A 17148-nucleotide genomic window follows, 5' to 3' on the forward strand; every position below is an offset into this window, starting at 1 on the left:
TATATTTAGACAGAATGATAATGACATTTGTACTAGCTGCCAGGCACAGCTGCACCCACGCACACCATATCAGGATTGATCAAATAGCACTCTTAGCTGTGATACCTGCCATAACTGACATTAATTATATTTAGACAGAAAAATTATGACATTTGTACTAAGAACTTGCTACTATTATTTAACCAGGATATACATGACATTTCTAAATCATAGTTTAACTGAAGAAGGCATTAGTCTCCATGACAGCATTTTTTTTCAAAACACTCTACTGTTACTACTATTATATATGATGTTAATTTGTTACATTTGAGTCTGAACTCTGATGAATGGTACCTTGTTGAATTAGTTAATTAATTATTTAAATTATTATAAGAAAAAAATCAATGAAAAATGAACAAGATAAGTATTCACTGAGTTCAAGTAGGGGAAAAGAAACTTTTATGTTTGTATTATATGTTGCTTTGTCTGGCTTATATATAACATAAATAGTAACCCATCTTGACCTATCTTTGTGAAGAATTATTGGACTCTTTGAACATTCTGAATAAATCATTGCTGTTTCTCAGTTGTTTAAGAAGCCCTCCTTTTTTTAAAATAAAAACAGATGACAAGTGATGTACCATATCAGTTGATACCTTGAGAGATGTAGTTGTAAGAGTTATTTTTTTGGGACAGCTACCTTGGAATCAGTTTTTTTTTTGTTTCTTCTTTCTAGCATCAGTCCAAGGATTTGTTTCTTTTATTCTTTTAAGAGAAGGGGACATCTTCCATTTCTTCTTGGACAGACACTATGTTGTTTTTGATGAATATAGCAGCTTCTTCTAAGTCATTAAAGGTTCTCATCTCATTGGCGGCAAAAAATATTTTTATCTTAGCTGGGAAGCCCAGCTGTGCTTTAATGTTGTTTTATTTCAGCAGTTTTATTATTGGCCAGACTTTTTTCTTTATTTTCGTATTCTGGAAGAATAATCATTGTCACACCATAGCAGGCTTTGACTGTATTTTAAGGATGATTTTCTCCAAGCAGATTTTAATATTAGTTCCTTGTCCAGAAATGAAAGATATTTTATAACTATGGATCTAGGTGGAGTATTTGTTGAGTTAGAAGCAGGTTTCCTCAGTGGTCTATGCGCCCTTTCAATTCCAAATGAAAGTCCCTCTTTCAAGTCTAAAAAATTCAGGAATCCAGGTTGTTAAGAATGAAATAATGTCTTCTCCTTCAGTGTTTTCAGGCAGACCAAAGATCCTTATATTGTTTCTCATTTCCCTGTTTTCTAAGTCATCTATTTTGTTAAGCAGCCATATATTCTGTTTAAGCAGAAATTCTTTCTGTAATTCTTCCTCTTTGAGTCTCCCTTCAATGTCATTTAGAGAAGTCCCTATAATTGTTATTTTTGTATGGTGTTGCTGTAATAGTTCCTTAAGAGAATCAGTCTGTTTATGAGAATTTAATTTGAGGTTTTCTACATAATTTTTAAAGCCATCCATCTTCAAATATAGTTCTTGTAAGGTAGATGTCATTAACTGCAGTTTCTTTTTTCAAAGCAGCATCTGGATGAGAATTCCTTGAGTTCATGTTCAATATATCTCCAAGTTACTTGACAAGAAAAGTTTTGTATAGCTCCTCCAAAATTGATATTTATGTAGTTTAGTAGTTTATCTATAGATTTATGATGTTTTAAACTTGAAAATAATAACATGTTTCAATATTATTATACTAGTTTACGGAGCTCTCAAAATGCACTACTCTCAGTTGGCCATCTAGCCGCCCCCTTATTGATGTACTCTTGATAAGATGAATAGCTGCATGGCTTACAAATAGGACATGGCAAGTATCACACAGCAACTGGAAAGGTGAAATTCTTGGTTACAGTCAAGGTGTTCTTGTCCTAGGCCCTTAGTTGTTTAGATTGCATCTTTCAGACCTAACTTTTTTAACTGGGGTGTTCCACAGTCTATATGCAGATGACCTGAAATTAGGTAAACTGATTATATGTGTTACTGATAAGATATGTCTGCAAAATAACTTGAATAAACTGGACATCTGGGTACAGGAGAAAACTGATCTGATAAATACATCAAAAACTAAACATAGGAGAGTTGGGAGACATAAATTGAAAGGTGAATATTTAATACAGCACTCAGTGATTGAAACTGTAGACTGATTTAAGAACCCGGGTATATGGGTAGATTGAGCTATGAGTTTTTTCTAATCATATCAACCAATTAATTAATGATAGTTATAAAATTATTGTCTGTATAAAAGAAGATTTATAAAGTCTGGGAAATCAAAAATGATGTAGTCGTTGTTAATTAGTTACATTAGACCCAAACTTGATTATGGAATAATAATATGGAAACCCTATAAGAAAACAAGCATGAGTAAACTGGAAAGAGTACAGCAGAGATATGCCAATGGCATCCATGGATGTGAACATTTAAGTTATTATGAAAGACTAAAATAACCAAACTTGTACAGTGTTTCTTACAGATATCTAAGAGGAGATCTTATTCAGGTATATAGGGCCTTTAGATACAACTACCTCTGGGAATGTTTGGGGTTATCAAAAAGTACTAGAGAATCATCAGACAACCTATGTAGAAGATTCTATAGGAATGAGAAGTGTACTAATAGGTTCTCTGACAGAGTAGGTGATGCATGCAACAGACTACCAAATTACATTATAGCAAGTACTAGTTTAGATATTTTGAAGAACAGCCTGGACACTTACTATGAGAAAAAGTGTTTTGGAATATTGGCAAGCTAGAAGGGCATTAATGCCCGTGCTTGAAATATTTGTATGTATGCATGTATGCATGCATGTATCTCCACAATGTGGAACGCTGTTGGTTATATTATCGAACAAATGGACAAAATGTGGAGCACTTACCAACCTTCCATTTCTAAAATATGGAACACTATCTCTTATAATGTGTAACAAATCTGCAAAATGCGGAACATGTACTAAGAATTTCAACTAGGAAGTTCACAGAAATGTTAAAATGTGTCACTGTATACTTAAACATCTTATTTTATTTAATGAATATGATTTATCATACATATCAGTTAAAAAAAATTTTAACACTGAGTGTGTGACAGACTCTTTCAATGTGGAACCCCAAGAAACATGGATATTTCAGAAATCAAAATGAGGAACACTACTTATAATGAGGTATACTTGAGAGGCATGATGGGAAGTACTCATTATCAGCTGCTCAATAACCAAAGAAAAGTACTGCTTCTAAAACTTTCCTCAGATGTACCTGTCACAATATGATGCAACTAAAAATAATGCATACCATTTAGGAGCACAAAAAACAAAGCTTTAACTTACTGAAGTATGATCTGAATGCTCTTCATCACCACACTACTTGGTGAGTTACAGGAAAAATGATGCTGTGTGGACATAACTGACACATATAATGTTCAAGATAACACATTATACATTATAAATGCAAATAAACAGCATAATACCTAACCTGCTATTCTCCACAGTGAAAAAAAGGCAACCTTATAATCAAGAACATCATTTGGGCATACATGAGGCAGGCAAATTGAACATTCATCAGATACAAACAAAGTTATACATGACCATCTGTTGCTGCGGTTAGCACATAATGGCTGCCACTATCTTGACCTTTCTGTGCATCATCCATCTGCTGCACTTTTCCTGACCATTGTCCCACAACTGCCTGTTTCTACATGACTTTATTTCAGCTGCCATTCACCAGCTCTGGTAAGTAGAGTGTCCTCATATCAGACACCAAAATGGGTCTTTAAATCTGCAGGATGTGCCTTGTACTTTCTCTCCTGTTCATTACTTCATGCATCATCCTCACTGTTTCTCACAAAACAACTTGAGTACTTATATACCATCAACTTATTTTCTTCTATGATGGATCACAGATGTGACTTAAAAGGGTCTATATTAGAACATCGAAGTTTCAAAACTTCAAATGTTCTAATATCGACCCCTATTCAGTGAAAGCTGAAAATATCAAAGCAACAGAAAACCAAATTTTTTCCTAGGGAAAGAATTTGGTTGTCCATTTCTGTTGCTTCGGTATTTTCAGTGCTGTGGTGGAAAGTTATGGGTCGGATTCAGGTAAGTGTGCGATTGAGTGCGGGTTAGGTTAGTTAGCGTTAGGGTGTGGGTTAGGTATGTGTGCAATTGTGTGGACGGAAGGGTTAGGGCGGGTTAGGTTAGTTAGCGTTAGGGTGTGGGTTAGGTATGTGTGCGATTGTGTGGACGTAAGGGTTAGGGCGGGTTAGGTGAGTTAGGGTTAGGGCACAGGCTAGATATGTGTGCGATTGTGTGGACGTGAGAGTTAGGGCGGGTTAGGTGAGTTAGGGTTAGGGTGCTGGTGAGGTGAGTGTGTGATAGTGATGGACCTTAGGGTTAGGGTTTGGGTTAAGGTAAGTGGATAGTTAGTGGTGTGTGTATAGTTTAGTGTAGGGTTAGGTGTAAGATTTTAGGTGTATGTGTGTGGATTGCTGTTTATTTTGGTGTGCTTGTGTTGTGTGTATGTGTTTTGGAACAGCAATTTTTTTCCCTAGGAAAAAATTCGCTGTTCTGTATGTTCGATGTTTTCAGCTTTTGCTGAAGAGGGTTTGATATTAGAACATTCAATGTTTTGAAACTTTGATGTTCTAATATAGACCCACTTAAATATGCAGATCCATCTGCTACCTATTTAATTTCTTGATACTGTACTGAACTCAAAGATCACTAGTGGGTGATTAGTCTATTTTAAAGATATTCCACAAGAATATATAGGTTGTTACAAAACACACAAACTAGCTAAGTATCATTAAGTGCTATCATTAAACATTTACCAAATTCAACCTTCATTGAATAATGTGGTACCTACAATGGCAATACTTGGAAGTTGTCAGTAACTAACATTCATTCTGGTGTCTTAAGTTTTTGCCACTTGAAACTGATGGTCTACATGACATTTGAAAACAAGAAAAACAATATTCACATTAAGATTATGCATACTCCTTTTTGACTTTTAGCCATAGGCAGTACTTACTCTGGTTGTATAAGCAGCTTCTGGGTCATCTTCCAGGACTCTAGACAGGCCAAAGTCAGAGACTTTGCAAACCAGGTTGCTGTTCACTAAGATATTCCTAGCCGCCAAGTCTCTGTGCACATAGCCCATGTCAGAAAGGTAGCGCATGCCTGACGCAATCCCACGCAGCATTCCAACCAGCTGGATTACCGTAAATTGACCATCATTCTTCTGTAAATGTAGCAGGAAAAATATCAGTCAACATCTCATTTGCAGGACGAACATAAACAAATGTTAAATGCTGACATTACTCCTGTATTATACCCTAGTTTACATTTGCATATCATAAGATATTACAGACTTCCTAACACCTACAATCAAGAGTTACTATAATGAAATTGTGTAGTAATAGCATAACTAGTATGATCATCACATGTATATAAGGGTATGGTTAACAATGGTCTAACAAATACCTATAAAGGTTGCTGAATCCATGTGGAAGGACAGAAGCTACAATATTTAAAAAGTTCCTTTAAACATACTTGCCTAATAATATCCTTACACAACAGAACTATTATGTTGCACGACAGAAGATATTCACTTGTAAGAAATGTTAAAATAACTCAAAGACTATTGCCAATGGCATTATTTAAAGATAAGTCAGGATATTTGCCTCAACATATCTACATATTAATTCAGGTCTCATACATAATAGGCTTTCACATTTGGAAAATAACATTCCTTGGCTGGCTAAACTCTTACAACAGCATTAACAAAACTGAAAAAAAGTACTACTGACATATGAAACAAATAGCAGGCAGCAAAGGCCTTGAAAAAATTATGTTTTGTTGTGTTTTTTTAAAAATAAGATTTTGCATGTGGCAAGGCTGTTTCTCGGAACATGTGTACTTATGTGCTGACATTGGTGTTTTTGACCTTTTGAAGTTGATGCTTTCACAATTGGCATTGGATGTATTATATACAGAGCGATATAAATATATATAATATCTGTGCCATATATAATAACAGAAAATGAAAGAAAAGTTTAAATGTAGGCTCCATGTATAGGTCCCCAGAATATAAGAACAGCCGATGCTTGGCATAATTACTGGAAACAGGGTTGGTGAAAAAGGGAGTGAAAAATCATCTAAAGACATGAAATACCTCTGGGCAGGCTTGAAAATTGTCTATATGGATCTATGCTCTACCTCATTCATCAGATTTGAATAAAATAAAATAAAATTGCTACTAGATCATTACAAATGTGGTTCCCACAATAGTACTCGAAATCAGCAGTCCACACACACACACACACACACACACACACACACACACACACACACACACACACACACACACACACACACAAACACATACACACAGAGGAAAGAAATTGCTCTGGAAATAAGAAACAAAAATAATATATTGTTTCCATTGTAAAATAAACCTTAATATTTCCACATTAAGTGAAAAAGTAAGAAATAAATGACAAGTTTGTGAGTATTTGTATTACTGAAACTGTAGAATGCTACAGATAAAAATTTAAGATTATTAAGGGTACAAATCAAAACAAACCAATTTCTAGGCAAAGAACTCACTGGTAAAATTAATGCATCTGAGGAAACAATACAAGAGTAAGAAAATGAGAGAATCAGTTTAAATCAAAGCAGATTAAACATGGAATTAGGGAATTAAAACAAATAGATATGATATAGTTAATACACAGAAAACAATACATGATAATCAATATAATCATTGCAAACCCTCAATGATACTTGAAAATGTATACAGATAAAGACACTTAGATGTAAAAAAATATTAACAAGAGAATAATTAAGAGAAAATGGAAAATATTGAAAAGAAAGCTGTGCAGCAGTTCAGAAAGACAAAAAAAAATAAAATGGATGTAACAGAGCTGCTCAGAAGTGAGGGTTTCAATGTAAAGCCTCAGAGAGAGAGAGAAAGACTTTGCCAGCATCTATCAATTAAGGCTCAAAAATGACAGATTACAATACTGCTATTAGTACTGTACCACAAAACAAAATGCTGGAATCTTCATTAGCAGAAATTGTTGAAAATTCATTTCATATTATACATAGGAGTAAATATTAGAGGTCAAGAACACAAGATAAAATTGCCAACCAAGAAGAGAATGATTTAAGAGAATACGTGTTTGACTTAATCGACATTGGCAAATATGTAAATGCATATGAAAAAATTCCTGCAGAAATTGCATTGGCTTAGAAAAATGACAGAGCCAATGAATAAATTATCTGAAACAATTAAAAGAGAGATAAAGAATATGAAATAATTTAATGGCATACAATATTGTGCATCGAAAAAGTAATAGAGGATAAAGCCCGTGATTCAAAAAGGCTTAGTGTCATGTGAAAGCCTCATCTCGGAAGGTTTCCACATGGCACTAAACCCTTCTATTTCTTAGGCCATTCTACCATCGAGGGTTTCCCTTTGTGGGGGCTTTATCAAGGAGACCAGTTTTGTGCATAAAACCAAAAGCTAATGCAGCAATGCAAAGGAATGGCTAATCCAAGTTAGCATGATGGCCTTCAAAGGAAGTTCATAGGTTCATAGGTAGGTACTAGGCTATTGGACCTAGGGCCTATATAAGCCTAGCCAAATGGTACTCTGGCTTTTGCCACCCAAGAAAATTATTTTCCTGTGCCCCTGTCAAGCAGAGCCACAGAAGTGATCCCCGGGGTGAATTTCCTATCTCACATCCAATCATCAAGATTTATCTTGAAGAGTGCTAATGAGGAGCTTTGTTTGATATAGATAGGTAGTTTGTTCTACAGTATGGGAAGTCTCTAAGATAGGAATCTATCCCACCAGCATGTTCTGTTTATTGTGGTGACAAGGTTTAGGTCCCTAGAGCATGTAGCTCGGAGGGATTGGGATTTCTATACATGGAGCATGTCCAACAGCTCTGGGTTTGACATAGCTTTGTATGTTAGGCAGAGATTGCCTCTGAGTAGGCGATATGCGACAGAGTAAAGCTGGAGTTTTTTGAGACGGTCTGCGTAGGGCATCTGTTTGAGGCCGGTAATCCCCTTTGTGAGGTATTTCTGTGGCCTTTCCAGTTGTTGTAGATGTCTTGTGAGGTACATACCAAAAGCGTTTGAAACTCTCATTTTGTTTGGATAAGTGGTTCAGAGAATTGCTCGGTCAAGTCAGATTTTAATCTTAGAGTAAAAAGTGAATGCTTCCAAAAGATGGGACCATTTGTGATGTTGGTAAATCCAGCAAGCTGTTTGTGTGTGTGTTTGGGGGGAGTCAATGTGTATATTTGTATATATGTGTGTACATGTGTGTATGTTCATGTCTATCTGCAGAGGCATAAGTGAGTCTGAATGAATGTGTGTGTGTGTTTGTATGTGACAGTAGGGATTGTCTTTGCTAATGCAATACATGTGCTGCTGGGAAGGTAACTAATGAAGTCAGGTCTGAAAGGGCAATGTTCAAATCGGAGACATTGCAATGATCAGTCAATGAGGTCTTTCTTATTGTAAAATTATTTTTTTTCTGAATCAAAATTTCTTTGCATTGAGCAATTAGCACAAGAGGAAAGAAATGTTCTGAATCCCAGTGAAAGTGCTATCAGGGAAATATAGAGAATAAAAAGTTAAGTAGGACTGAAAAGAAATTTATAGGAATACTACTTATATGGAAGTGTAAATCAATCATTAACACCTATGTGGTGTGGAATGCAACAAATCTAGCAGCCTATACACATCCTGCATTTCAGAACATGTTCTGAAAAAAAAAAACTTAAAAACCGTAAGAATAACAAACTGTGCAAACAGCAATAATATCAGCTAGAAATTTTCTTTACAGTGATAAATGTTGTTGCATTCGTAGTCTTTTCCTTAAATACTCTAATACAGCAACAAATGGGCTATTGCTATTATACAACGACATTATTTAAGAAAGAAATTACTTTTCTTAAATAATGTCTTTGTATAACAGTGCTGGTGTTCTTTTGAGCAAAAATTATCGCTATACGCACTATGGACTGATGCTATACTGGTTAAGAATGAGAACCTGTAAGCCATCTTTAAAATTATCGATGAATAGTCTTCCTTGCAAAAACAGAAAAGTTGGAACTTGCATGCAATGAACTGATGTTCAAAGGGTCTGTAATCACTTAGATAAAAAAGAAAAATCATAACAATAAAAAGAAAAATATGCAATCAGTTACCAATTTTTATTAAACAATGCTATAACAGTCAGATATAAAAAAGGGTGGAACCAAAGAAATGCTTGGAGTAATAAAACGAGACTGCATACAATATATATAAGAACGGAATTGCTATCAACAACACACTTGAATAAATGAGAGCAAAGATTAATAAGAAATGCTTCTGTTGTCTGAAGCTAGTGCTGAAACTGTTATGACACTGAGTAATAAAGTTTGGTTGCATAAATCAGTTTGCTTTTGACATTATGGTTTTGTTATAAAAAGACTGGAAACCAGAGAACAAGATGATCATTTAGACAGACGTATGACGTGTCATGCCTATTATTTGCTATATTAAGATGTGTATGGCAAGGTTGTGTAACACTTTGTGAAGGCAGCATGAGTCATGTAAACTGATTACATGTATAGGCCTGCAGCTGTTGGAAAACATGCAGACTTAACATCTTGAAAATCACACATAGTGAAAATTTTGAATCCCAAAGAAAAACTAAACCTAATGACACATTCATTTCTTAAGTCTTCAGAAGATACATTTCTCAGGAAGGAAGGAATAAACATTGAGCCAGGTATGAACAAGGCACTGGCAAGAACAGAAAATGCAAAAAAGCAAAGCAAACAGCATATGCATCAAGGTTTGAAGAAAATAAATGAAGATTAGACAATCAACAATTTTAGTGGCCAACGTAAAGGAATTACAGTTGCCTGAGACAGCAATGACTGATATCACATTATCCCATATAAGTAATATTGGTGTAGGTACATCACTTCTTCTAAGCAAGAAACCTCATCTATGAGCAACACTGATTAACTGACATGCAAGGCATAATGAAAACATTGTGTGCAAAGCATTGCAAATTGTGTACTGTGTATTAACAACCACAGTTTGATGAAAAATAACCAAACAGTAATGGCAGAATTGCTAGTGCTAGAATGGAATCATCTCCAAATATCTACTTTTAGGGACGGGGCTGTCTTTACACAGCTGTGGTTTCTTTAGAAATGTTGGTGTGGCAGAAAGTCATCTCATATAAGAAGAAAGGCTTAAGGTAGTTAGAATCACCTGGTACACAGCTGTGTCAAAATTGATCTGGCCTTTAGAATGTGATTTCCACTTGTTATTGTTTATTTAAATTGTAGCTAAGTGGGTGTTTCTAAATTATGCCATTCAGAAATAGTTTTAAGGTATGATATAGACTCTAGCTAGATGTGTAAAGCAGATTCAACTATTGATTATTTAAGCAATAACCAATGACTTGGTGTGGTACATTGAGGATTTATCCATGGTTTAATCATGAGGGCGAAGCCTGAGTGATTAAATAAAGCAAATCATGGGTACATTTCAATATACCACAACCACAGAGTCGGTTATTGCTATTATACAATGACATTATTTAAGAAAAAAACTTATTTTTATTAAATAATGTCTTTGTATAATGCCTTGTGCTGCCCTTCCACATCTTGTTGGTATCCCAGGGCTTTTTCTGATGTATTGCGAGTGCGTATAGGACTTGTGTTCCCATGCTTAAGTAGCACATCAGCGCTGTGAAAAGGTAGCAATGGAGAAAGGAAGATCTCTGTTGCTTCTTCTGCTTTTTTATAATCAATAAAAAAAAAAAAGAAGAAGAAGAAACCTGGAGCCTTTTTATGTCTGGGAGAGTCAGGACAGACAAAATAAAAAGGTAATCAGGTAAGTTTTTTAAGTTTTGTAGAACATACCCGATTATCCTTTTATTTCTGTCTGTGCCAACTCCCGAACATAAAATGTCTTCCAGTTTTTTTTTTTTTTATTAAATAAAAAAAGAAAAGTAAAAAAAAAAACACGAGATACACCAACAGGAAAAAATCCAGTTATCCAAATGGTTAGGCTGGCCAATCAGCATGCTCGTTTTTGAATAATAATGGCCAGTCATTATATTATTTTGTATTTGACATAATATAAAATAAGGGCATGGGGTCAATGAATTTGACAGGGTAAGTTCTGAAACAGGTAAGCCCTGATTTCCATGTTTATAAATGATACTGATTATTTTCCTGCTAGACTAAATTTTCCTGATGCAGTTTCTTAACTGTCTATTGCACATCTATAATATGTAAAATATGTTTTTCTATCTAATTATACTTGGGAAAGAACTCAGCTAGTTGAAACGAAAAACTAAGATAGGCAGGCAAGACTGCTTTAGGTATAGACAACACGTTTGTCTTTAGTAAGACCTTTTCTTTGTGAAAAACAGTGTAAAGACGTTTACACATTAAAGCTTGTAGCTTTGGTACTCTTCTACAAGAAGCAGTTATTGCCATGAAAAAAAAAAGATTTCCTATTGAACAATTTTCTGGTTCAGCTGGAGATAATGTAAACTTTGCAGATATTTTGTTCAAGTACCAAGATGAAAATATGGTCATCTTGAAGTCTCAACTGTAAAACACCATTAAAAAAAACTGCAGCGTTAGCTACAACTTATGCAAATGACTTCATGCAACTGACATAAGAGCTCTAATATTAGAATAGGTTTGATTACTTCTGAATAGCTAGAGGAAATAGCACAGAAGGTCTGAAAATGGGCAGCGAAATGGTCCCATACCTTGTCCTTTAGCCCAGGAGTGGAATCATTTGCATTTCAGTTTGTAAGACTTCCTAGTGACTGGCTTTTCCATTTTGCTAAAGATAGGAAAAAATCTAGGAAAACAAAGCAAAATTCAAAAGTAATATCTGACCTTAAAAACTGAAAAAAAAGGCAATATTCAGGTTATGATGAGGGTGTCTCTCATGTTCTTATAACAATGTGCACTCTGACTGATGACTGAACCGAACTAAAATCGAATACAATTATTGTGTGGGTCATGTTAGAGCAATAAAGAATCAAATTTGCATTGTTTTATTTTGTTTTGCTCTCAGTCCTCTGAATCAGTGAAACAGGAGGACAGACATATGTCGGTTCCTGAGAGCATGGAAAGGAGAAGACGTTGGTTTTCTATTTCACGGAGTGACAGAGAAGAAAGTGTAAAACCTCTGGACATGTTGATGTTAATGAGTCCTGAAAAAATAAATTGTCAGTATTCTCTAATGAAGAACATTCTTTTGGAAAACTGCATTGTGGATTTATCACTTGTATCTTAAACACTCATTTGCCTTATTGAGTCAGCTAAGAAATTCTAATCTTCACAAAGTTGAAGGGTTACCAAATAAAACTGTGTTGTACTGCCTATTACCACACAGTAACTGCTCTTTAACATACATAAGCACTGGTGGCACCGTGCCTGCTGTGATACTGCTTTCCTTTTTATATTATTTGCACTGACCTCATGTGGACCTGAACCGAAAGGTTTTGAGGACTCAGAATAATCCTTTCAGCTACTTGATTTGGATGTTAAGATGTTCTGCTGGTGACGTCAGTATCCTTAGACTGAAAGATCTTTATATAAGAGCACTGCAAAGGTAATCTGAAGACTCCACATATACAGAAAAATACTTATTATTACAATATTTTAAAGTGAGCAGATATGGGAAACAAGCACCTTGCAAATACTTATTCAGCTGTACCTAGACCAAGTAAAAGAAATGAAAACTGGAAGTGGAAAATTTACATGGAAACGAAGATATTTTCAATGTCATATGTAGATAGGCCTTTTGCATTTCTATAGTGTCTGCAAAGCAGATTTGTTCCAAACCACTGTGTTTTTTTTTTTTTTTTTTTGTAGTTCTACTGACTTATGGAAGACAGCTTCACAACTGATCTCCAAGATTTATACTTTCTGAGTTATGTCGAGAATTTAGATTAGATATTTTGTCCTTATTTGAAAATAGACCAATTTATTGTATCCTTTCTAGAAGCTATAAAACCACCTGCACTAATGTGTGTGTGACATCCTATCAAAATGACAGAATGTTGACACCCAGGAGATCAACACCATTTGGTTGAAGCAGACAGGTGGCTGACAGGTGTGCAAGATTGACAATCACTGGGTAGGGGAATAGTTCCTTTTCTCCAGGGACTGTATGATCTCGAAGTTAGTACATGTAATTAGAAGAAAGTGTGGGGGTACGGGGGGGCTTGTGCCCCCACAAAAACAATCGTCTTTGGTTCATTCTGCACTGAATGTGTCAGTATTTGTCCATTAGGAGTAGTCATGGTGGAAGGTACAGCTGTTACTCCCAACAACACAGATCCAAAAATGCTTGTCCCTTCAGCTATATTTACATTTCACTTAAATGTGATTGCAACATGAGAAGAAGTTTAGTGCCTAACAGGGATGCAGCGCAAGATGTCTCATAGCCCATGATTAAGATATCACTAAAGAATAACCCAGAAATCAACTGTAAATGCACTGTTTAAATTTGCTCCCTAGTAGCAGAGAAAGAAATGAAATGAAGTATAATTGATGCTTAAGTCGTCACTACTTCCTCTTTTGTCACCACTTCCCTTGAAAAGATGTACTAAAGGTGGAAAAAACATTAGTACTTATATAATTGTTGCATTAATGTCTGTTGCTTCCTATAAATGGTCATTTAACTGAAAGGACCTTTATGGTATCATGTTTTTATATTTTAGCAGTACCTTGAAATGAGGAGGATGATAAGAATAAGAGGATTTTCTAACCTTGTGAACTTACAGGCACTTTTTTTAACAGTATATTAAGTGAAAAAATAAATAAACTGTTAAATTTAAGAGAACAATGCAAAACCAAAGGTTTTCCCTTTATGATACATTAGACCTAGCATTCATTTAGAAGATAAGATAACAGTTCAAGCCACTGTTATGGCACTTATTCAGAAAAGAAATCACAATACCAGAAATGTATAATGTGTTCAGTTAAATCCAGACAAAACAAGCAAACTTTGTGAGACAGCTTTTTTAGTTAACAGAAGATGTGAATATGCAATAATGTCCAACTCATGATGACGTGATGTGTGATGAAAAATTCAGGGTCTACCATGACACTAAGATAATGTATAGATGCTGAGTGCAGTTTATGCATGACTCAGGCTGTGATTTAGCTAAAAGGAAGAAAGAGAGAAAAAGAAAGAGACTGAGGAAGATTTGGTCACACATTTGAATAAGTTCTGAGTAATACCTATAAAGAACTGCAGTACTGAACAACGTTTTGTAATACTCTGAAAGGTGCCTGAACAGGAAGGCTTTAAAGAATGGTTTAAAGAAGTGTTCTGCACACTACACTACATGTGATCGTAGGCAGAAGGACAACTGTTCTGACTTCAGTGTTACCCTATGTGATAAAAGATAATCTTGTATAGAATGAATCAGAGGTGCCGAAATAAAAACCCTAGAGTAATTTTATAGTATAGCAATAACCCACGCCTGGGTGTGGGTAATGCTGGATTTACCCACGGTTGGCGTGTTCGCCCTCGGGACCAAACAAAGCCAACCGTGGGTAAATACAGCATTACCCACACCCAGAAGTGGGTTATTGCTATTATACCATGACATTATTTAAGAAAAGAAACTATTACTTTTCTTAAATAATGGCATAGTATAATGCCTGTTTACTGCCCTTCCGCAGATGTCTGGCATCCGCGGCAGTTCTGATGTACTGCGCACCTGCGCAGTACATCAGAGCTGTGGGCAAAAGCAACGGAGAAAGCAAGATCTCCGTTGCTTTTTTTTTTACTGTTTTCGCTATGTTAAATGGGTTTAACATAGCGAGACAGTTTTAAAATAAGCAACGGAGATGTCCGTTGCTTATTTTAAAACTGTCTCGCTATGTTAAACCCATTTAACATAGCGAAACAGTAAAAAAGCAATGGAGATCTTGCTTTCTCTGTTGCTTTTTTTTTTAAAACCTGTCTCGCTATGTTAAATGGGTTTAGCATAGTGAGACAGCTTTAAAATAAGCAACGGAGATCTCCGTTGCTTATTTTAAAGCTGTCTTGCTATGTCAAACCCATTTAACATAGCGAGACAGTGTTTTAAAAGTAGAGTTATACTAATGGAAAAAAGTCCGGGCGACCGGACCTTTTTCCATTAGTATAACTCGATTTACAATGTGCATGCTGGCCAATCAGCGTGCACGTTTTGGGGGGGGTCATGGTATAATTACTAATAACTTTATGAGATAATCAGCACTTTGGATTGAAGATAAATTTCATCTAGTGATGATTACGAACACAAAGTTCCTCTAATGCTTCTGCAGTACAATAAAGATTTTTATATTTCTTTCCCTTGGCATTTTTAATGAAGTTGTACTTTTCAATTAGTTATTTATTTCACAAGATATAAATTGCAGTTATGGTATATTTGTACTAATGCTTTAAAATCTCTGCAGAGGAGGTTGCCTTGGTTTAGAAATTCTTTATAGGAAAGATTTTCATTAGACATTTTTCATACTTGCTCATATATGAGTTCTTGTGCTTTTTAGTTTGCTTCCCCTACATTTTATCAAGTGTGAATTCCATAAGGCTTCTGTCAGACAAACAAATTCTACACCACTTCCACATCCTCTTCTTATTTAATTGTGTAAAAGGAATATTCCGCAGAAATGGAAACACTACAAGTTCACATATAGAAAATACAATGACCGTTATTTCCCATGGGAACACTGGTCAGTGAGATCAGCATGAGTGACTTCAACTTCACCAGTTTGAACCTCATCCATTTTGCACTCCATGAAGCAATGGGTAGTGATTAGGCTGCCTCTTTTCTAACTACTGATTACTCTTTCAAACCCAAGAATGCATTTGTCTGCAATAACAATGAATGCTACAAACCTCTTACATTATGTAAACAATTAATACATTTATGTTTACATTTTGTTATAAAAAAACATGTGACAAACTTACCTTTAAGAATGTATCAAGAGATCCATTTTCCATATATTCTGTTACTATCATTACAGGTTTACCTACAAAAGGGAAAGTACATTCTTGAGACCATCCTAAAAAAAAAAAAAACTACAATCTTATATAATTTTGGTGATATACAACAGTATGCAGTCATATGCACTTATTGTTGTCTAAAGGTTTCTATCTACACTTCACAACAAACTAGTAGAGTACATTGAAATATAACATCTATTATTAAATAAAAAAATTACAAGCCATATTCTTTCCAGTGTAACGTTAACAGATAGCTGCACAATGCTGCTGTAAAAATACAATCGCATGATTTGATTATGATTCTTAATTCACATTTCATCCAACCTCTAACCAGGTTTGTGCTGTATACCACAAATGAATTACTGCCACGTCAGTTGTAATGGAGACCAGGGCAAACCACAGAGCCTTGAGTTTTATGTCTGTTTGAGCTGTAGAACTCTTAAGATGCAGACAGAATACTGTCCTCTATAAACCCAAATAGTCTGGTTACTAGCAGAAGACAAAATAGTTGACTAGGATGTATTTGTACCTGGTAGAATTAGAGAAGGGGAAAGTAGACAAGACTTGAAATAATCACAGTGACTGAAAAGGTCTGATGTCATGGATGGCCAGTGAATACCAGCACTGGAGCTACAGCTAGAAAAAGATGACTGGCAAACTAGATGAGAAACTATGAAGCAATTATTAGCGAAGCAGAGTCTGATGATAAGGCGGACTTCAAAAGACAAGGAGCACTATAAATTTACTGCTGAGGGATTTACTTAAATGTTGTTTTTTTTTGCTTATTTATGAATGGAAAGCAGTGACATTAACAACATAAAAAGAAAAGAGGAATACTAAAATAAAGAGGTATACCTTCATCATTAAACAAGGTAGTGGGGTAGGTACTGAGAAATAAAGGCTGCTAAACATATTTATTTTTTTCCTTAACAAACACATTGAACACCTGTGAGAATGGAATGATGTTTGTGAAGTAAACTGGGTATTCTAAACACTCTGCATCTTCGTTTGGTAAGTGTGTTTCTTCTTCACTGTCAATGGAAAGTTGAAGTAAAAGACAACAATTAGAGGTGTGCCTTCTTTGAAG

At 35.2% G+C, this 17148-nt stretch overlaps 1 protein-coding gene across 2 annotated transcripts in view; it reads right to left on the reverse strand.

Moving 5' to 3' along the window:
* EPHA5 (EPH receptor A5) overlaps positions 1 to 17148 on the reverse strand; it is a 1391623-nt gene that overhangs the window by 100794 nt on the left and 1273681 nt on the right. For both annotated transcript variants that reach the window (XM_044060929.1, XM_044060928.1), the window contains exons 12-13: positions 16026 to 16087; positions 5038 to 5247 (exon numbers count right to left, since the gene is read on the reverse strand). In XM_044060929.1, the coding sequence (XP_043916864.1) occupies positions 5038 to 5247; positions 16026 to 16087 (272 nt within the window). The remainder of the gene's footprint in view (positions 1 to 5037; positions 5248 to 16025; positions 16088 to 17148) is intronic.

This window comes from Protopterus annectens, chromosome 2.part0, assembly GCF_019279795.1.
Source record: "Protopterus annectens isolate FY-2018-M chromosome 2.part0, PAN1.0, whole genome shotgun sequence".
NCBI classification, from domain to species: domain Eukaryota; kingdom Metazoa; phylum Chordata; order Ceratodontiformes; family Protopteridae; genus Protopterus; species Protopterus annectens.